Source organism: Leucoraja erinacea, unplaced genomic scaffold (genome assembly GCF_028641065.1).
Source record: "Leucoraja erinacea ecotype New England unplaced genomic scaffold, Leri_hhj_1 Leri_214S, whole genome shotgun sequence".
NCBI lineage: Eukaryota > Metazoa > Chordata > Chondrichthyes > Rajiformes > Rajidae > Leucoraja > Leucoraja erinaceus.
The window spans coordinates 144103-166146 of record NW_026576115.1 but is presented as its reverse complement, the minus strand read 5'-3'; the positions used below and the strand labels follow the sequence as shown (position 1 = coordinate 166146).

At 47.3% G+C, this 22044-nt stretch overlaps 1 protein-coding gene across 1 annotated transcript in view; it reads left to right on the top strand.

The window, feature by feature from the left end:
- Window positions 1-20825, top strand: part of tmie (transmembrane inner ear) — a gene marked incomplete at its 5' end in the record, with an annotated part of 47300 nt that extends 26475 nt beyond the window's left edge. Inside the window, one exon of the mRNA XM_055666222.1 lies at window positions 20500-20825. Coding sequence (XP_055522197.1) covers window positions 20500-20825 — 326 coding nt within the window. The remainder of the gene's footprint in view (window positions 1-20499) is intronic.
- Window positions 20826-22044: the final 1219 nt, after the last annotated feature.

Genomic DNA, 22044 nt, shown 5'->3' with positions numbered 1-22044 from the left:
GCCATCTTGGAAGCCATTTTATCGGGATGCATCACAGCTTGGTTACAAAGGAGACATTCACTGTGTACACTGCAGAAACATGATAAGGGAATAACGTTTAGTGCAAGGTAAAGGCAGTAAAGTCTGATCAAGGATAGTCCGAGGGTCACCAAAGAGGTAGATAGTAGTTCAGGACTGCTCTCTGGTTGTGGTAGGATGATTCAGTTGCCTGATAACAGCTGGGAAGAAACTGTCCCTGAATCTGGAGGTGTGCGTTTTCACACTTCTGTACCTCTTGCCGGATGGGAGAGGGGAGGAGAGGGGAGAAGAGGGAGTGGCTGCTTGGCAGGTCAACAGTCCATGCCGACCAGCGTACCCCGTACGCTAATACTATCCACAATGGGGAGAAGAGGGAGTGGCCAGGGTGCGACTGGTCCTTGATGATGCTGCTGGCCTTGCCGAGGCAGCGTGAGGTGTAGATGGAGTCAATGGAATGGAACAAGAGTACTATTCTCTGTAAAGAGGCAACGCAAGTAGATAGGGTAATAAAGAGGTCAGATTCAGATTCAGATTCAATTTTAATTGTCATTGTCAGTGTACAGTACAGAGACAACGAAATGCATTTAGCATCTCCCTTGAAGAGCGACATAGCAAACGATTTGAATTTAAAAAAAAATAATAAGTGTCCGGGGGGGGGGGGGGGGGTGATTGGCAGTCACCGAGGTACGTTGTTGAGTAGAGTGACAGCCGCCGGAAAGAAGCTGTTCCTCGACCTGCTGGTTCGGCAACGGAGAGACCTGTAGCGCCTCCCGGATGGTAGGAGGGTAAACAGTCCATGGTTGGGGTGAGAGCAGTCCTTGGCGATGCTGAGCGCCCTCCGCAGACGGCGCTTGCTTTGGACAGACTCAATGGAGGGGAGCGTGGAACCGGTGATGCGTTGGGCAATTTTCACCACCCTCTGCAATGCCTTCCGGTCGGAGACAGAGCAGTTGCCATACCATACTGTGATGCAGTTGGTAAGGATGCTCTCGATGGTGCAGCGGTAGAAGTTCACCAGGATCTGAGGAGACAGATGGACCTTCTTCAGTCTCCTCAGGAAGAAGAGACGCTGATGAGCCTTCTTGATCAGAGTAGAGGTATTGTGGGTCCAAGAGAGGTTATCGGAGATGTTGACTCCCAGGAACCTGAAGCTAGAAACACGTTCCACCTCCGTCCCGTTAATGTGGATGGGGGTGTGCGTGCCGCCTCTGGACTTCCTGAAGTTTACAAAGAGGTCGTATGGTATACTTGCCTTCGTCGGTCAGGGCGTTGAGTATATGCGTCAGGAAGCCATGATGCAGCTTTACAGGACATTGGTTTGGCCGCATATTGCGTGCAGTTCTGGTCGCCCCCATTACAGGAAGCATGTGGAGGCTTTGGAGAGGGTGCAGAGGAGCTTCACCAGTATGTTGCCTGCGTTTGGAGGGTGTTGCCCACAAGGAGAGGTTGGACAAACAATAGACAATAGGGGCAGGAGTAGGCCATTCGGCCCTTCGAGCCAGCACCACCATTCAATGTGATCATGGCTGATCATCCCGAATCAGTACCCCGTTCCTGCCTTCTCCCCATATCCCCTGACTCCGCTATCTTTAAGAGCCCTATCTAGCTCTCTCTTGAAAGTATCCAGAGAACCTGCCTCCACCGCCCTCTGAGGCAGAGAATTCCACAGACTCACAACCCTCTGCGTGAAAAAGTGTTTCCTCAACTCCGTTCTAAATGGCTTACCACTTATTCTAAAACTGGGGCCCCTGGTTCTGGACTCCCCCAACATCGGGAACATGTTTCCTGCCTCTAGCGTGTCCAAACCCTTAATAATCTTATATGTTTCAATAAAATCCCCTCTCATCCAAGTCAAGTCAAGAGAGTTTATTGTCATGTGTCCCAGCCAGGACAATGAAATTCTTGCTTGCTGCAGCACAACAGAATATTGTAGGCATAAATACAGAACAGTTCAGTTCAATATACACATAAATAAACAGATAAAGTGCAATAGGCTGTTACAGTTCAGAGTCTGTTTGTTGGTTAGTTTAATAGCCTGATGTCTGTGGGGAAGCAGCTGTTCCTGAACCTGGATGTAACAGTTCTCAGGCTCCTGTACCTTCTGCCCGATGGCAGCGGAGAGATGAGTGTGTGGCCAGGATGGTGTGAGTCCTTGATGATGTTGGCTGCCTTATTCCAGAGTGTACAAGCCCAGCCGCTCCATTCTCTCAGCCTATGACAGTCCCGCCATCCCGGGAATTAACCTGGTGAACCTACGCTGCACTCCCTCAACAGCAAGAATGCTCTTCCTCAAATATGGAGACCAAAATTGCACACAATATCCAAACATGGATTGTTTTCTCCGGAACGCCCGAGGCTGAGGGGAAACCGGGCAGAAGTGTATAAAATGCGAGAGATTTTAGCGAGACAGGCAGGTTGAGCAGCTTAATATTTTATTGACAAACAAAAAACGAAGGGTTGAACTCAGTACCTACCACACGTGGCCACTCAGCTAACTCTAGAATAGCTGCCGCTGTTGGGAAACATAGAAACATAGAAACATAGACAATAGGTGCAGGAGCCTTCGAGCCTGCACCTGCACCATTCAATGTGATCATGGCTGATCATCCAACTCAGTATCCCGTTCCTGCCTTCTCTCCATACCCCCTGATCCCCTTAGCCACAAGGGCCACATCAAACTCCCTCTTAAATATAGCCAATGAACTGTGGCCTCAACTACCTTCTGCGGCAGAGAATTCCAGAGATTCACCACTCTCTGTGTGAAAAAAGTTTTCCTCATCTCGGTCCTTAAAGACTTCCCCATTATCCTTAAACTGTGACCCCTTGTTCTGGACTTCCCCAACATCGGGAACAATCTTCCTGCATCTAGCCTGTCCAACCCCTTAAGAATTTTGTAAGTTTCTATAAGATCCCCCCCTCAATCTTCTAAATTCTAGCGAGTACAAGCCGAGTCTATCCAGTCTTTCTTCATGTGAAAGTCCTGCCATCCCAGGAATCAGTCTGGTGAACCTTCTCTGTACTCCCTCTATGGCAAGAATGTCTTTCCTCAGATTAGGAGACCAAAACTGTACGCAATCCTCCAGGTGTGGTCTCACCAAGACCCTGTACAACTGGGAGAAGCGCTGTCGAGTGAACTGGAAATCCCGCCAACGAACCCCCCCCCCCCCCCCCCCCCCCCCCACGTGATCGAACCAACCAATGCCGAGGGTTCGCACTTCCCCAAGCCACCACTCGTCAAGTCAAGTCAGGTGTATTCGTCACATACACATACGAGATGTGCAGTGAAATGAAAAGTGATAATGCTCGCGGACTTTTGTGCAAAAAAACAAGCAAACGACAAACAGAATGGAACAGAATCACATATTCACATATTGCATATTTGTGGGAGGGAAGAAAAAGGAAACAAACAGCAATTTTAAGAAGACACCACACAACAGTAGAAACTCCTTCTCATCCTCTCCGTTTTCACAGCATGGCAACGGAGGCGTTTGCCTGACCGTAGCAGCTGGAACAGTCCATTGCTGGGGTGGAAGGGATCCCCCATGATCTTGTTGGCTCTGGAGTTGCACCTTCTGATGTATAGTTCCTGCAGGGGGGCGAGTGAAGTTCCCATAGTGCGTTCGGCTGAACGCACTACTCTCTGCAGAGCCTTCTTGTCCTGGGCAGAGCAATTCCCAAACCAGATGGTAATGTTCCTGGACAAGATGGTTTCTACAGCCGCTGAGTAGGTGCCGCTACAAGAGGCACAGATGAGGTAGACAGTCAGAACCTTTGCCCCCAGAAACGTCCAATACTAGGGGGCATAGCTATAAGGTGAGAGGGGGAGCATTTAATGGCGTTGATATGACAGTGGTGTTTAAAAGGCTTTTGGATAGGCACATGGAAGTGCAGGGGATAGAGGGATATGGATCACGTGCAGGCATAAACATAGTGGGCTGAAGGTCATAGTAGAATTAGGCCATTCGGCCCATCCAGTCCATTCCGCCATTCAATCATGGCTAATCTCTGCTCCTAACCCCATTTTCCTGCCTTCTCCCCATAACCCTTGACACCCGTTCTAATCAAGAATCTATCTACCTCTGCCTTAAAAATACCCACTGACGTGGCCTCCACAGCCTTCTGTGGCAATGAGTTCCACAGATTCACTACCCTCTGACTAAAGAAGTTCCTCCTCATCTCCTTTCCAAAAGAGGACCCTTTAACTCTGAGGCTGTGACCTCTGGTCCTAGACTCTCCCACCAGTGGAAACATCCTCTCCACATCCACTCTATCTGTGCCTTTCATTATTCTGTAAAGGACCCTGTCCCACTTGGTGTTTTTTCGGTGATTTTTTCGGCGACTGCCGGCATCATTGACTGACGTATCAGGTCACTGAAGAATTCGTGGCGTGACGCGGCGTGATGACATACAGCGTTGTTTCAAGTGTCGCAACATTTTTTTTGTCGCCGCTGTATTTTGAAATGTTCAAAATCTTTTGCCGACCCTGATATGACACCGGCAGTCGCCGAGAAAATGGGGCAGGCCCTTAAGTTTCCATGAGGTCCCCCCTCAACCTTCGAAACCCCAGCATGTACAGGCCCAGCTCTGTCGAAATGCTCACCATTCGCTAGCCCACTCATTCCTGGGATCTTTCTTGTAGACCTCCTCTGGGCCCTCTCCAGAGCCAGCACATCCTTCCTCAGATATGGGGCCCAAAACTGCTCACGGTACTTCAAAATGCAGCCTGAGCAGCTTCGGACCCCTGACCAGTCCCTGTTATATGTTCTATGTTAAAACACTAGAGGAAGAATGGTTAAGAAAGAACTGCAGATGTTGGAACAATCGAAGGTAGGACATTATTGAGGAAGGACATTATTGCCATAGAGGGAGTGCAGAGACGGTTCACCAGACTGATTCCTGGGATGTCAGGACTGTCTTATGAAGAAAGACTGGATAGACTTGGTTTATGCTCTCTAGAATTTAGAAGATTGAGAGGGGATCTTATAGAAACTTACAAAATTCTTAAGGGGTTGGACAGGCTAAATGCAGGAAGATTGTTCCCGATGTTAGGGAAGTCCAGGACAAGGGGTCACAGCTTAAGGATAAAGGGGAAATCCTTTAAAACCGAGATGAGAAGAACTTTTTTCACGCAGAGAGTGGTGAATCTCTGGAACTCTCTGCCACAGAGGGTAGTTGAGGCCAGTTCATTGGCAATATTTAAGAGGGAGTTAGATGTGGCCCTTGTGGCTAAGGGGATCAGGGGGTATGGAGGGAAGGCAGGTACGGGATACTGAGTTAGATGATCAGCCATGATCATATTGAATGGCGGTGCAGGCTCGAAGGGCCGAATGGCCTACTCCTGCACCTAATTTCTATGTTTCTATGTTTCTAAGGTAGACAAAAATGCTGGAGAAACTGAGCGGGTGAGGCAACATCTATGGAGCGAAGGAAATAGGTAACGTTTCGGGTCGGGACCCTTCTTCAGACTGATGTAGGGCTGGGGGAGGGGTGGGGGGGGAGCGGGTAGAGGAAAGGAAGAGGCAGAGACAGTGGGCTGTGGGAGAGCTGGGAAGGGGAGGGGAAGGAGGGAGAAAGCAGGGACTACCTGAAATTGGAGGTCAATGTTCATACCCCTGGGGTGTAAACTGCCCAACCGAAATATGAGATGCTGCTCCTCGAATCTACGGTGGGACTCACTCTGGCCACGGAGGAGGCCCAGGACAGAAAAGTCACATATCCCTTCGCTCCATAGATGCTGCCTCAGCCGCTGAGTTTCTCCAGAATTTTAGTCTACCTGGGAAAGAATGGTTTAAAATGGTTGATAGGATTTCAGTTTGAAAGTGAATAACCTAGATCTAGGCCAAAAGCAAATAAAAGCAATTGCATAAATATGGAAGGGGAGGCCAAAAACTGAGGGAGAAAAATTAGATTAAAGGGTCTATATAATATAATTAGTTTTATTTTGTGATTTCTTTGAGAAAGATAGATATAATAGGTAAGGCAATGCGTGCAAATTAAGGTTGTAAGGTCATAAGTGATAGGAGTAGAATTAGGCCATTCGGCCCATCTGATCTATCACGGCCAATCTATCTCTCCCTCCCAACTCCATTCTCCTGCCTTAGATACATAGACACGTAGACAATAGGTGCAGGAGAAGGCCATTCGGCCCATCGTTCCTGCTTTCTTCCATATCCCTTGATTTCGCTAGCCCCAAGAGCTCTATCTAACTCTTTTCAAAGCATCCAGTGACTTGGCCTCCACCGCCTTCTGAGGCAGAGAATTCCACAGATTCGCAACTCTCTGTGTGAAAACGTTTTTCCTCATCTCAGTTCTAAATGGCCGACCCCTTATTCTTAAACTGTGGCCCCTTGGTTCTGGACTTCCCCAACAATAGACAATAGGTGCAGGAGCAGGCCATTCGGCCCTTCGAGTCAGCACCGCCATTCAGTGTAATCATGGCTGATCATCCCCAATCAGTATCCCGTTCCTACCATAGCCCCATATCCCCCGACTCCGCTATCTTTAAGAGGCCTAACTAGTTCAGGCCACATTTGGAGTACTGTGAGCAAACTTGGGCCCCATCTCTGAGGAAGGATGTGCTGGCTCTGGAGAGGGACCAGAGAAGGTTTACGAGAATGAGATCTTGGCTGATCAACATCGGGACATTCCCCCCATAACCCTTGACACCTGTACCAATCAAGAATCTGTCAATCTCACCCTTAAAAATATCCACTGACTTGACCTCCACAGACGTCTGTGGCAATGAGTTCCACAGATTCACCACCCTCTGACTGAAGAAATTCATCCTCATCTCCTTCCTAAAGGAACGTCCTTTAATTCTGAGGCTACGACCCCTGGTCCTAGACTCTTCCACTAGTGGAAACATCCTCTCCAACATCCACTCTATCCAAGCCTTTCACTTTTCGATAAGCTAAATTAAACATGATCTATTGAAAGAAAAGTCTTGTGAAACTACAGAGAACAGCAGGACGTGTGAGAGGAATTTTGGAAAGTAGCAAAGGATAAAATGTATAATTAAGGGGAAATATAATACGAGCAGACACCAGTCTGAAATTCAAAAATAGACTTTGCTATGGTCCCTTGATGGTTAGAACGTCGAATATAGAACATAGAACACTACAGCACAGGAACATGCTCTTTGGCTGACAATGTCTATACCGAACATGATGCCAAGTCAAAGAATAGAAGCAAAGACCTGCTTATAAAATCATGAGCGGAATAGATCGGGTAGACGCACGAGTCTCTTGCCCAGAGTAGGGGAAACGAGGACCAGAGGACATGGGCTCAAGGTGAAACATAGAAACATAGAAACATAAAAATTAGGTGCAGGAGTAGGCCATTCGGCCCTTCGAGCCTGCACCGCCATTCAATATGATCATGGCTGATCATCCAACTCAGTATCCCGTACCTGCCTTCTCTCCATACCCACTGATCCCCTTAGCCACAAGGGCCACATCTAACTCCCTCTTAAATATAGCCAATGAACTGGCCTCAACTACCCTCTGTGGCAGAGAGTTCCAGAGATTCACCACTCTCTGCGTGAAAAAAGTTCTTCTCATCTCGGTTTTAAAGGATTTCCCCTTTATCCTTAAGCTGTGACCCCTTGTCCTGGACTTCCCTAACATCGGAACAATCTTCCTGCATCTAGCCTGTCCAACCCCTTAAGAATTTTGTAAGTTTCTATAAGATCCCCTCTCAATCTTCTAAATTCTAGAGAGTATAAACCAAGTCTATCCAGTCTTTCTTCATAAGACAGTCCTGACATCCCAGGAATGTGAAGGGGAAAAGATTTAATAGGAATTTAAGGGATAACCTTTTCACACAAAGGGTGGTGGGTGTATGGAACAAGCTGCCAGAGGAGGTAGTTGAGGCAGGGACTATTCCATCATTTAAGAAACAGTTGGACAGTTACATGGATAGGACAGGTTTGGAGGGATATCGACCAAACACGGGCAGGTGGGACTAGTGTAGCTGGGACATGTTGGCCGGTGTGGGCAAGTTGGGCCGAAGGGCCTGTTTCCATGCTGTATGACTATGGTGGTCAATGCACAAAAGGATGCAAAGTGCTGGAGTAACTCAGCGGGTCAGGCAGCATCTGTGGAGAACATGGATAGGTGACGTTTCACAGAGTGCTGGAGTAACTCAGCGGGTCAGGCAGCATCTGTGGAGAACATGGATAGGTGACGTTTCACAGAGTGCTGGAGTAACTCAGCAGGTCAGGCAGCATCTGTGGAGAACATGGATAGGTGACGTTTCACAGAGTGCTGGAGTAACTCAGCAGGTCAGGCAGCATCTGTGGAGAACATGGATAGGTGACGTTTCACACAGTGCTGGAGTAACTCAGCGGGTCAGGCAGCATCTGTGGAGAACATGGATAGGTGACGTTTGACAGAGTGCTGGAGTAACTCAGCGGGTCAGGCAGCATCTGTGGAGAACATGGATAGGTGACGTTTCACAGAGTGCTGGAGTAACTCAGCGGGTCAGGCAGCATCTGTGGAGAACATGGATAGGTGACGTTTCACAGAGTGCTGGAGTAACTCAGCGGGTCAGGCAGCATCTGTGGAGAACATGGATAGGTGACGTTTCACAGAGTGCTGGAGTAACTCAGCGGGTCAGGCAGCATCTGTGGAGAACATGGATAGGTGACGTTTCACAGAGTGCTGGAGTAACTCAGCGGGTCAGGCAGCATCTGTGGAGAACATGGATAGGTGACGTTTCGTGTTGCCATCTTTCTTCAGCTCTCGACCTGAAACGTCACCCACCCTTGTTCTCCGGCTGTCGAGTTACTCCAGCACCGCGAGCCAAGCATAAGCCCCCCTTGCCTGCAACGTTTCTGCGTTACTAGCCAGGTGATCGACCCAACTATTGCTGAATGGTCTCCTGCCTTCCCCCCATAACCTCCAACACCCGCATTTGGCCCTTCGAGCCAGCACCGCCATTCAATGTGATCATGGCTGATCATCCACAACCAGTACCCCGTTCCTGCCGTCTCCCCATATCCCCTGACTCCGCTATCTATAAGAGCCCTATCTAGCTCTCTCTTGAAAGTATCCAGAGAACTGGCCTCCACCGCCCTCTGAGGCAGAGAATTCCACAGACTCACAACTCTATGTGAGAAAAATTGTTTCCTTGTCTCTGTTCTTATATGTTTCAGTAACAAACCCTCTCATCCTTCTAAACTCCAGAGTGTACAAGCCCAGCCGCTCCATTCTCTCAGCGTATGACAGTCCCGCCATCCCGGGAATTAACCTGGTGAACCTACGTTGCACTCCCTCAGATGCACCAAGGGAAAGCATACAGTCGGGTTGCTTCACCCCACGGTTCGGGAACAGCTCTGCCCAAATCCGCAAGGAATTACAGAGAGTTGTGGACGTAGCCCAGTCCATCACACAGACGACCAAAAAGACCCTAACATTCCACTGCCGCCACTGGGAAAATACTGCAATCCGTTATAACCGGGTCACTGAGATGTGCGGGACTGTGGTGCAGCGGGTAGAGCTGCTGTTTTACCGTCGCAGAGACCCGGGTCGACCCCGACCCCAGGTGCTGTTGTTATGGAGTCTGTACGTTCTCTCCGTGACCTGCGTGGGTTTTTCGCCGGCTGCTCCGATTTCCTCCCGCACTCCAAAGTCGTGCTGGTTTGTTTGTTAATTGGTTTCGGTCAAATTTGAAATTCTCCCCGGTGTGGAAGATAGTGCTAGTATACGGGGTGATCAATGGTTGCCATGGGCTCGGTGGGCCGAAGGGCCTGTTTCCACGCTGTACCTCCAAACTAAGCCAAACAAGCCCAAAGACCGACACACAAAGCTGGAGTAACTCAGCGGGACAGGCAGCATCTCTGGAGAAAAGGAATAGGTAACGTTTCGGTTCGAGACCCTTCTTCAGACTGAGATTCGGGGGGGAAAGGGAAACGAGAGATATAGATGGTGATGTAGAGAGATACAGAAGAAATGAATGAAAGATATGCAAATAAGCAATGATGCTAAAGGAAACAGGCCATTGTTAGCTGTGAGCTCGGTGAAAATAAGTTACAGGCCCAGTGCTGTCAAAGGCTCATCATTTATTAACCCACTCATTCCTGGGATCTTTCTTGTAAACCTCCTCTGGACCCTCTCCTGAGCCAGCACATCCTTCCTCAGATATGGGGCCCAAAATTGCTCACACTATTCCAAATGCGGCCTGACCAGCACCTTATAGAGCCTCAGCGTTACATCCCTGTTTTTGTGTACAACCACTCTGGACTACTCTGGAAATAAATGCCAGCATTGAGTTTGCTTTCTTTACCTACTGATTCGACTTGCAGATTAACTTTTTGGGAATCCTGCACCAGCGCTCCCAAGTATCCTTGGCACCTCCGATTTCTGGAATCTCCCCCCAATTTAGAACTCGTTCCGTGTTCGGTTTTCTTGTGAAATTTGTTCCACCTTATATGTTATAAAAGACACAACTGAATCCCTTGGAGCAGTGAAGGTCACACAGGAGGGAGGTGTTCAAAGGCGTGGAATGTTTTGGTGGGGATTATGGGAAGAAGTTGTTTTTGATGGCAGTACAGTCAGTTATCTGGAAATACATATTTAAGATAATTAGCATGCAGAGACAGAGAGAGCTGTGGAGCGTTTGTGTGGGAGGTTTGGCTCATCCACCCTCATTGGGAAGGGCATTGAGCGCAGAGACTGGCACATTTGATGAAGCTGTACAAGTCGTCAGTAGGGTCGCCAACTTCCTCACTCCCAAATTAGGTGACAAAAGGTCAAAGTACGGGACAAATTCCCCATGGACAATTTTGGTTGACCGTGTCTGGGTGAATGATGAGTTGGCCCGGGTGCTGGACTGCACACAAAGCCCAGCCGGCGGGCCAGCTGAGGAGTTTTGGCCCGGGCCGCGCGCAAAGTCCGGCGCCCCGTCCAACTCGTGAACCGATGATCGGCCGTGAGAAGGAGGAGGGGTGTCGGTGGTGTCGGCGGTAAGCGAAGGTCCGAAGGTCGGACAGCTGGCCGGCGGACCGATGGGACCACGGGCGAGGCGCTGCTGCTGCACTCCACGGGCTGCACTACGTCGGGACGGGATGAGGCGGGGCCTGGACGCGGCGCTCCGACCCGACAGTCCCCTCGACCTGAGTAGTAGCGGTCAAATACAGGACAAGGGCGGTCCCGTACGGGACAAACCAATTCAGCCCAAATATACGGGATGTCCCAGCTGACACGGGACACGTTGGCAACCCCTAGTCCTTGGTGAGACCATGCTTGGAGCACTGCGTACAGTTCCCCTCGCCCAGCTACGGGAAGGAAGTCATTACGTTGGGAAGGGTGCAGAAGATATTCACCAGGATGTTACATGGACCTGCGGGCGTGAGTCTAGTTTAGTTTAGTCTAGTTTAGAGATAGAAACACAGGCCCTTCAGCCCACCGAGTCCGTGCCAGCAAGCGATCCACGGCGCACACCAGCGCTATCCGACAATTCACGGAGGGCCAATTGACCGACAAACTTGTACCTCTTTTTTTTGTATCAACAATAATTTATTTAATAATTACGCTCACGATACAAAAACCAAACCGTGGGAACACACCCACCACCACCGTACAAAATCACCACATTATCCAGGCACAACATTTTCAAACAACTGTTACAATCCTTACAAATATACTAAATAACTACAACTATGTCCCTCTCTGATGCCACCCGGGCAAGGACATAACAGCGGTAAAGGGGCAAGCATCTGGACCGAGCAGAGCCCACTTCCGCCTGGTGCTGTGACCCGCGGATGGCCGGCTTGGCCAGGCCTAGGAGCAACCCAACCAGAACATCCTCGGCCCTGCCCACTCCCTAGATCCCGTCACTAGTTCTCAGGTCAATAGGCAATAGACAATAGGTGTAGGAGTAGGCCATTCGGCCCTTCGAGCCAGCACCGCCATTCAATGTGATCATGGTTGATCATCCACAATCAGTACCCCATTCCTGCCTTCTCCCCGTATCAATAGACAATAGACAATAGACAATAGACAATAGGCGCAGGAGTAGGGCATTCAGCCCTTCGAGCCAGCACCGCCATTCAATGTGATCATGGCTGATCATCCATAATCAGTACCCCGTTCCTGCTTTCTCCTCATATCCCCTGACTCCACTATTTTTAGCTCTCTCTTGAAAGTATCCAGAGAACCTGCCTCCACCGCCCTCTCAGGCAGAGAATTCCACAGACTCACGACTCTCTGTGAGAAAAAGTGTTTCCTCGTCTCCGTTCTAAATGGCTTACTCCTTATTCTTAAACTGTGGCCCCTGGTTCTGAACTCCCCCAACATCAGGAACATGTTTCCTGCCTCTAGTGTGTCCAAACCCTTAATAATCTTATATGTTTTAATGAGATACCCTCTCATCCTTCTAAACTCCAGAGTGTACAAGCCCAGTCACTCCATTCTCTCAGCGTATGACAGTCCCGCCATCCTGGGAATTAACCTTGTAAACCTACGCTGCACTCCCTCAATAGCAAGATGGCCTTCCTCAAATTAGGGGACCAAAACTGCACATAATACTCCAGGTGTGATCGCACTTGGGCTCTGTACAATTGCAGAAGGACCTCTTTGCTCCTATACTCAACTTCTCTTGTTATGAAGGCCAACATGCCATTCACTTTCTTCACTGCCTGCTGTACCTGCATGCTTACTATAGTGACCAATGAACAAGGACCCCCAGATCCCGTTGTACTTCCCCTTTTCCCAACTTGACACCATTTAGATAGTAATCTGCTTTCCTGGTTTTTGCTAGCAAAGTGGATAACCTCACATTTATCCATATTAAACTGCATCTGCCATGCATCTGCCCACTCACCCAACCTGTCCAAGTCACCTTGCATTCTCATAGCCTCCTCCTCCTCTGACAGCAGAGTAACTGCTCCCCCTAGGGGCCCCAGGTGGAGTGGCAGTGCTCGTTGCCCTGGCTATGAGGGACACTCTACTGATCCCACCTGCACCTCATTGGCATGTGGGATGAAACTGAAGCACCCGGAGAAAACCCACGCAGTTCAGAGGGAGAACGTACAAACTCCATACAGTCTGTTCAGTCTCAGTTTAGTTTATTGTCACGTGTACCGAGATACAATGAAAAGCTTTTGTTGCGTGTTAACCAGTCAGTGGAAAGACAATACATGATTACAATCGAGACATTTACAGTGTACAGATACATGATAAGGGAATTGACGTTTAGTGCAAGGTAAAGCCAGCAAAGTCCGATCAAGGACAGTCCGAGGGTCACCAATGTAGTTCAGCACTGCTCTCTGGTTGTGGTAGGATGATTCCGTTGCCTGATAGCAGCTGGGAAGAAACTGCCCCTGAATCACTCATTCACCAGACAACACCTGTAGTCAGGATCGAACCACTATCTCCAGTGATGTGAGGCAGTAATGTTACCACTGTGCCACTGTGACACCCCGTTTCAAATTAACGGATTTAATATAGAAAAATAGAAACATAGAAATATAGACAATAGGTGCAGGTGTAGGCCATTCTGCCCTTCGAGCCAGCACCGCCATTCAATGTGATCATGGCTGATCATGCACAATCAGTACCCCGTTCCTGTTCCTGTCTTCTCCCCATATCCCTTGATTCCGTTAGCCCCAAGAGCTAAATCTAACTCTCTCTTGAAAACATCCAGTGAATTGGCCTCCACTGCCTTCTGTGGCAGAGAATTCCACAAATACACAATTCTCTGGGTGAAAAAGTTTTTCCTCATCTCAGTCTTAAATGGCCTATCCCTTATTCTTAAACAGTGGCCCCTGGTTCTGGACTCCCCCAACGTCGAGAACATTTTTCCTGCATCTAGCCTGACCAAACCCTTGAGAATTTTAGACCCGAAACGTCACCTATTCCTTCTCTCCAGAGATGCTGAGATAGAACAAGAGAAACATAGAAAAATAGGTGCAGGAGCAGGCCATTTGGCCCATCGAGCCAGCACTGCCCATCAATATGATCATGGCCGAACATTTTTCCTGCAAGATGCAGATGGTGAAGGAAGGGGAATTTGTGCAGCTCGAGCCCGTGACGAATGGATTCCATCGCAACTGAATTAGGGACAAGAATCTAGTGTTTGAAACCTTTAAAGGCACAACACATTGCAGACATAGTTTTCATATATTTGCCCAACTTCTGTGTGAAATGTCACACACTGCTGCATTAGATAAACAGATAATGGTTAAATATAGCTTTACCTCAGGGAGATACTCATTTGGAAAGTAAAACACTGCAAATCTTGTAAACTCAAAAAACTGAAGAAAAGACTACAAAACTTCATTTTAGTTTAGAGATATACAGCATGGAACAGGCCCTTCGGCCCATCGAGTCCATGCTGACCATCGATCACCCATTCACATTAGTTCTATGTTAACCCACTTTCTAATCCACTCCCTGCACACTTTAGGGGGGGAATTTACAGAGGAGCCAATTAAATATGTGATAAATGTGAGGTTATCCATTTTGGTGGCAAAAACAGGAAAGCAGACTATTATCTAAATGGTGGCCGATTGGGAAAGGGGGAGATGCAGCGAGACCTGGGTGTCATGGTACACCAGTCATTGAAGGTAGGCATGCAGGTGCAGCAGGCAGTAAACAAAGCGAATGGTATGTTAGCTTTCATTGCAAAAGGATTTGAGTATAGGAGCAGAGAGGTTCTACTGCAGTTGTACAGGGTCTTGGTGAGACCACACCTGGAGTATTGCGTACAGTTTTGGTCTCCAAATCTGAGGAAGGACATTATTGCCATAGAGGGAGTGCAGAGACGGTTCGCCAGACTGATTCCTGGGATGTCAGGACTGTCTTATGAAGAAAGACTGGATAGACTTGGTTTATACTCTCTAGAATTTAGGAGATTGAGAGGGGATCTTATAGAAACTTACAAAATTCTTAAAGGGTTGGACAGGCTAGATGCAGGAAGATTGTTCCCGATGTTGGGGAAGTCCAGGACAAGGGGTCACAGCTTAAGGATAAGGGGGAAATCCTTTAAAACTGAGATGAGAAGAACTTTTTTTACACAGAGAGTGGTGAATCTCTGGAACTCTCTGCCACAGAGGGTAGTTGAGGCCAGTTCATTGGCTATATTTAAGAGGGAGTTAGATGTGGCCCTTGTGGCTAAGGGGATCGGGGGGTATGGAGAGAAGGCAGGTACGGAATACAGAGTTGGATGATCAGCCATGATCATATTGAATGGCGGTGCAGGCTCGAAGGGCCGAATGGCCTACTCCTGCACCTAATTTCTATGTTTCTATGTTTCTATGTAAGTCCATGAATTCGGCCATTCGGCCCATCTAGTCTACTCTGCCATTCAATCACAGTTGATCTATCTTTCCCTCTTGACTGCTACAACCCTACAAACCCGCACGCCTTTGGGAGGGTGGGAGGAAACCGGAGCACCCGGAGGAAACCCACGTGGTCACAGGGAGAACGTGCAAACTCCACACACACACACACACACACACACACACACACACACACACACACACACACACACACACACACACACACACACACACACACACACACACACACACACACACACACACACACACACACACACACACACACACACACACACACACACAGCAATTGAGGTCAGGATCGAACCTAGGTCTCTGGCGCTGTAAGGCAGCAGCTCCACCAGTTTGAAGAAGAAGAGTCTCGACCCGAAACGTCGCCCATTCCTTTCCTCCAGAGATGCTGTCCGACCCGCTGAGTCACACCAGTCTCTCTTCCATCAAGTTCCCGACTGCAGGTGCTGTCTGTGCGGAGTTTGTACGTTCTCCCCGTAACCGCGTGGGTTTTCTCCGAGATCCTCGGTTTCCTCCCACACTCCAAAGACATACAAGCTAATTGGCTTGGTGTATGTGGAAATTGTCCCTAATGTTAGAACGGCGACGAGGAAACACTTTTTCTCACAGAGTTGTGAGTCTGTGGAATTCTCTGCCTCAGAGGCTGGTTCTCTGGATGCTTTCAAGAGGGAGCTAGGTAGGGCTCTTAACGATAGCGGAGTCAGGGGATTTGGGGAGAAGGCAGGAACGGGGTACTGATTGGGGATGATCAGCCATGATCACATTGAATGGCGGTACTGGCTCGAAGGGCAGAATGGCCTACTACTGCACCTATTGTCTATTGTCTATTGTGTGTTGGATAGTGTTAGTGTGCGGGGATCGCTGGGCGGTGCGGACTCAGTGGGCCAAAGGGCCTGGTTCCACGCTGTATCTCTAAAATAAAAACATAAAAAATAAAATATAAACTATCAACAGACTTCAAGGTAACATTTACCTTACAGCCTCAGCCTCTGTCTACTTTTGTAATTAGTATTGTGCTCTTAGGCGGCCTGCCACCATAAATAAGCTTCAAGGGCGACACAGTTGTGTCTTTGATGATATTGGCTGGTGGTGGGGAGGTCAGTACCTGTGATAGACCGGGCTGTATCGATTAGCCTCTGTAATCTCTGCAAACTCATAAGTGTTCGGCCATTCGGCCCATCAAGTCTACTCCGCCGTTCAATCGTGGCTGATCTATCTCTCCCTCCTAACCCCATTCTCCCCGTAACCTCTGACACCCGCACTAATCAAGAATCTATCTATCTCTGCCGTAAAAATATCCACTGACTTGGCCTCCACAGCCTTCTGTGGTAAATAATTCCACAGATTCACCACCCTCTGAGTAAAGAAATTCCTCCTCATCTCCTTCCTAAAGGAGCATCCTTTAATTCTGAGGTTGTGACCTCTGCTCCTAGATTCTCCCACTAGTGGAAACATCCTCTCCACATCCACTCTATCCAGGTCTTTCACTATTCGGTAAGTTTTAATGAGGTCCCCCCCTCATTCTTCTAAACTCCAGTGAGTACAGGCCCAGTGCTGTCTAACGCTCATCATACGCTAACCCACTCATTCCTGGAATCATTCTTGTAAACCTACTCTGGACCCTCTCCAGAGCCAGCACATCCTTCCTCAGATGTAGGGGGGCCAAAGTAGTTCACAATATCCTTTGGTGTTCTCATCTGACATATTTCAACAGACCCTTTGATGGATCACAGGGAGAACGTGCAAACTCCACATAGACAGAACCAGTGATCAGGTTCGATCGACCCTGATCCTGGGACTGGCGAGGTCTTTACCCTCTGGAGCGCAGGAAGACAAGAGAGGTGTATAAAATTATGAGATGAATAGATAGGGCAAATACACAGTCTTTTACCCAGAGTGGGGGAATCGAGGACATGGGTTTAAGGTGAAGGGGGGAAAGATTTAATAGGAATTTGAAGTGCAACTTTTTCACACAAAGGGTGGTGGGTGTATGGAACAAGCTGCTGGAAGAGGTAGTTGAGGCTGGGACTATAATAGCATTTAAAAGATACAATGCCCAGGATGGATAAACCTAAAACATGATTCCTTACAAGGGTTATCATTGGCTTTGTATTGTATTGTATTCAAATTTATTGTCATTGTCTCAATTAGAGACAACGAAATGAATTTCCCTTTACAGTCAGTATCATAAAAATAAATAAATAATAAATATTAAAACATATTAAAAAAATAAAATAGAATTTAAAAAAAAGGATAAAATAAGCTTCTATTCTAGGGGCCTCGTTTACAATTACGAGACAACTAACCCAATTATAAGACATAGGTTCCGAATATGGTTTCAATTTCGTACGTTTTTTGGACTAAATGATTTTATCTTATCGAGTCTTATTTTATCCAATTTTCTCTTCCAACCTTCTAGTACTGATCAAGCCTTTTTGTTATGGAAGAGGAAGGGATTAGTAGCTTTTCGTGATTTGTTTGTTGGATGGTTGTTTTATGTCTTTCAAACAACTCTCCAATAAATATAATTTAACAAATTCACACTTTTTTTAGATATTTACAAATTAGACCATTTTTTGAAGGCTATACCCCTTTTTTCCGCTACCACGTCAATCCGATACTTTGGAAACTTTTTTACAGTTGAAAGGATTAATAACGACAATTTATGAGTTGATTTTGAAATTACAAATAGATATATTTGATAAAATTAAGACTGGGAAAGAGAACTCCAAATTTCTTTATCTATAGAGAAATGGGAGAGGATTCTTCAATTAGTCAATACATCTTCAATGTGTGCAAGACAAGCTCTGATACAATTCAAGGTGGTTCACAGAGTGCATAGGTCCATATAACCATATAACCATATAACAATTACAGCACGGAAACTGGCCATCTCGGCCCTTCTAGTCCGTGCAGAACACGTATTCTCCCCCAGTCCCATATACCTGCGCTCAGACCATAACCCTCCATTCCTTTCCCGTCCATATACTATCCAATTTATTTTTAAATGATAAAATCGAACCTGCCTCCACCACCTTCACTGGAAGCTCATTCCACACAGCCACCACTCTCTGAGTAAAGAAGTTCCCCCTCATGTTACCCCTAAACGTCTGTCTCTTAATTCTCAAGTCATGTCCCCTTGTTTGAATCTTCCCTACTCTCAGTGGGAAAAGCTTATCCACGTCAACTCTGTCTATCCCCCTCATCATTTTAAAGACCTCTATCAAGTCCCCCCTTAACCTTCTGCGCTCCAAAGAATAAAGCCCTAACTTGTTCAATCTTTCTCTGTAACTTAGTTGCTGAAACCCAGGCAACATTCTAGTAAATCTCCTCTGTACTCTCTCTATTTTGTTGACATCCTTCCTATAATTAGGCGACCAAAATTGTACACCATACTCCAGAATTGGTCTCACCAATGCCTTGTACAATTTTAACATTACATCCCAACTTCTATACTCAATGCTCTGATTTATAAAGGCCAGCACACCAAAAGCTTTCTTTACCACCCTATCTACATGAGATTCCACTTTCAGGGAACTGTGCACAGTTATTCCCAGATCCCTCAAAAGATAAGTTTGCTCATTTTTATGGTCATATAAATCCTACCTGTGACAGATGTAACTCTGAAGTGGCCTCACTGACCCATATGTTTTGGGCCTGCCCACTTTTGGAAAAATATTGGAAAGACATTTTTGATACTATTTCTGTCGTTTTAGGTATAGATTTACAACCTCATCCTATTACTGCGATTTTTGGGCTACCAATGTTAGATTCTATTCAATTGTCCCGCTCCGCCCATCGGTTGATTGCTTTTACCACATTAATCGCCAGAAGATCTATTTTATTTAAATGGAAAGACTCCAACCCTCCGACCACACTCCAGTGGCACTCGGAAACGATATCATATTTAAATTTAGAAATAAAATCAGGAGTGACATTGTTGAACCCTTGGTTAAGTTTGATAAGACTTGGGGAAGATTTATTGAACATTTTCATACAACATAAATTGCTCCCTCTTAAAAATTATTTAACCTTTACATGGTGGAACGGACTTGACGAAAAACAGACTTGAATTGTTGAAATTCTCAGTTCAGATTCTGTTTTGCTTTGTTTAGTTTTTATTTATTTATTTTACTTTTATTCATATTTTTATTTTTTATTTATTTTTTCCTTTAGTTTAAGGGGGATTTGTTTTTTCCTATTTTCCTTTTCTTTTTGTCTTTTTATCTTGGTGTTTTGTTTTACATTTATAAGTTTCCCTTTTAAACATTTAACTATATTTACATAGCGATCGGGAGGTCTAGATTCAATGTGTATTTTGACACTGGTCTCATATTAGGTTATACCTGTTATTAATATAATCCTGATCCCTATGTATCAATATCACTGTTGTGTTTATCATTATTCTTTTTGCTCTGTTTTTTATGTTTTATTTTTGTTTGTTGGGGGAAAAAACAATAAAATGATTTTAAAAGAAAGAAATGGTACATGGATAGGAAAGGTTTGGAGGGATGTGGGCCAAAGGTGGGTAGGTGGAACTAGTGCAGATGGGACATGTTGGTCAGCATGGGCAAGTTGGGCCGAAGGGCCTGTTTCCATGCTGTATCACTCTATGGACTCTCTATGACTTTATGGTGGTTAATACACAAAAGGACACACAGAGTGCTGGAGTAACTCAGCGGGTCAGGCAGCATCTCTGGAGAGCTAGACTAGGTGACATTTCGGGTTGACACCTTTTAGTTTAGTTTAGTTTAGACAATAGACAATAGACAATAGGTGCAGGAGTAGGCCATTCGGCCCTTCGAGCCAGCACCGCCATTCAATGTGATCATGGCTGATCATCTCCAATCAGTACCCCGTTCCTGCCTTCTCCCCTTATCCCCTGACTCCACTATCTTTAAGAGCTCTATCTAGCTCTCTCTTGAAAGCATCCAGAGAACCGGCCTCCACCGCCCTCTGAGGCAGCGAATTCCACAGACTCACAACTCTCTGTGACAAAAAGTGTTTCCTCGTCTCCGTTCTAAATGGCTTGCTCCTTATTCTTAAACTGTGTGTGGCCCCTGGTTCTGGACTCCCCCAACATCGGGAACATGTTTCCTGCCTCTAGCTGTGTCCAAACCCTTAATAATCTTATATGTTTCAAACATATTTTGTTCTTTAATATCCCACAGCAGCGGCAGAGGCGGAGAAGAAGGCGGAGGTTCCGACCGTCTCCGCCAACGTGTCGGCCGACAAGTCCAAGAAAGAGGTGAGGAAGAAGGAGAGCGTGAAGGAGGAGGGCGCGAAGAAGGAGGGCGCGAAGGAGGCCGAGAATGGAGCGAAGGGCCGAGCCAAGGAGGGGGGCGTCAAAAACGGGGCGCGGCCGAAAGGGGCGGCGGCGGGGAAGGGCGGCGGGAATGCCGACGCCAAGGGGGCGGGCAACGCCAAAACCACCGGGAGGACTGCCGCGAATGCCAAGGGAGGAGGAGCAAGGAAAGCTCCCGCTAAAAAGTCATAGCCGCCCCTCCCCCCCCTCCCACACTCTCTCTCCGACGGCCCGGGATGGACAGACATGTTGACCTCTGGGACCTCCAACCGGGAAAGGTCAAGCAACCAAGGCGAAGGTCGGCTTCACCATCGCCTGAAAACCGCGCGGAAACGCGGCACGCCCACGCTGGCGGTCTGCCCATGCTGGAGATACGGCGGCGGGAATCAACCCATGTAAAGATCGGGTTCAATGTCAAGGGCAGATGGATTTTTCTCAAGCTCACAAGCAGTGGAAACAAACGTGGAGACTTCATCCACTGGAACTTCTCAGATGGTTGAGATGCGTTTGTTAGAGATCCCAGACAGAGACAAGTAAGAATGTCATTGGCCTATTTGGGACACAGGACAATAAAACACTCTTGACTCCCGACTCTTGAGGGGGTACATGGATAGGATAGGTTTTCGAGGGATGTGGGTCAAACTTGGGCAGGTGGGGCCTAGTGTAGAAGGGGCATGTCGGTCGGAGTAGATAAATCGGGCCGAATGGCCTGTTTCCACGCTGTGTCACTCGATGACTCTGGGACTCCATGGGACGGTGGTTCCAAGCAACTTTAATGGGAGAGCAACAGTACTCAGTTGCTGCTGACTTGTAACCCCAGGTACCCAGTTCAATCCTGACCTTGGGTCGAGCTTGGATGGATTTTGCATTAAACCTTCAGTAAGTAAAGTAAGTAAGCATCCTTTATTGTCATTCAAACCTGAGCGAAATTTTGTTGCCTTGCAGTCATACATATAATAAAAATAACAAAAACACACAATAAACACAAATTTAACATCCACCACAGTGAGTTTACCAGGCACCTCCTCACAGTGATGGAAGCCAAAAAGTCTTAAAGTCTTTGTCTCTTCCCTCCTTGTTCTCCCTCTGCGCTGAGGCGATTCAGGCTTCACACAGAGAGTGGTGAATCTCTGGAACTCTCTGCCACAGAGGGTAGCTGAGGCCAGTTCATTGGCTATATTTAAGAGGGAGTTAGATGTGGCCCTTGTGGCTAAAGGGATCAGAGGGTATGGAGAGAAGGCAGGTACGAGATACTGAGTTGGATGATCAGCCATGATCATATTGAATGGCGGTGCAGGCTCCAAGGGCCGAATGGCCTACTCCTGCACCTAATTTCTATGTTTCTATGTTTCTATGATGTTGTGACCTAATCGAACAATACTGTGAAAGTATCTGTGCAATGTGTTGCCAA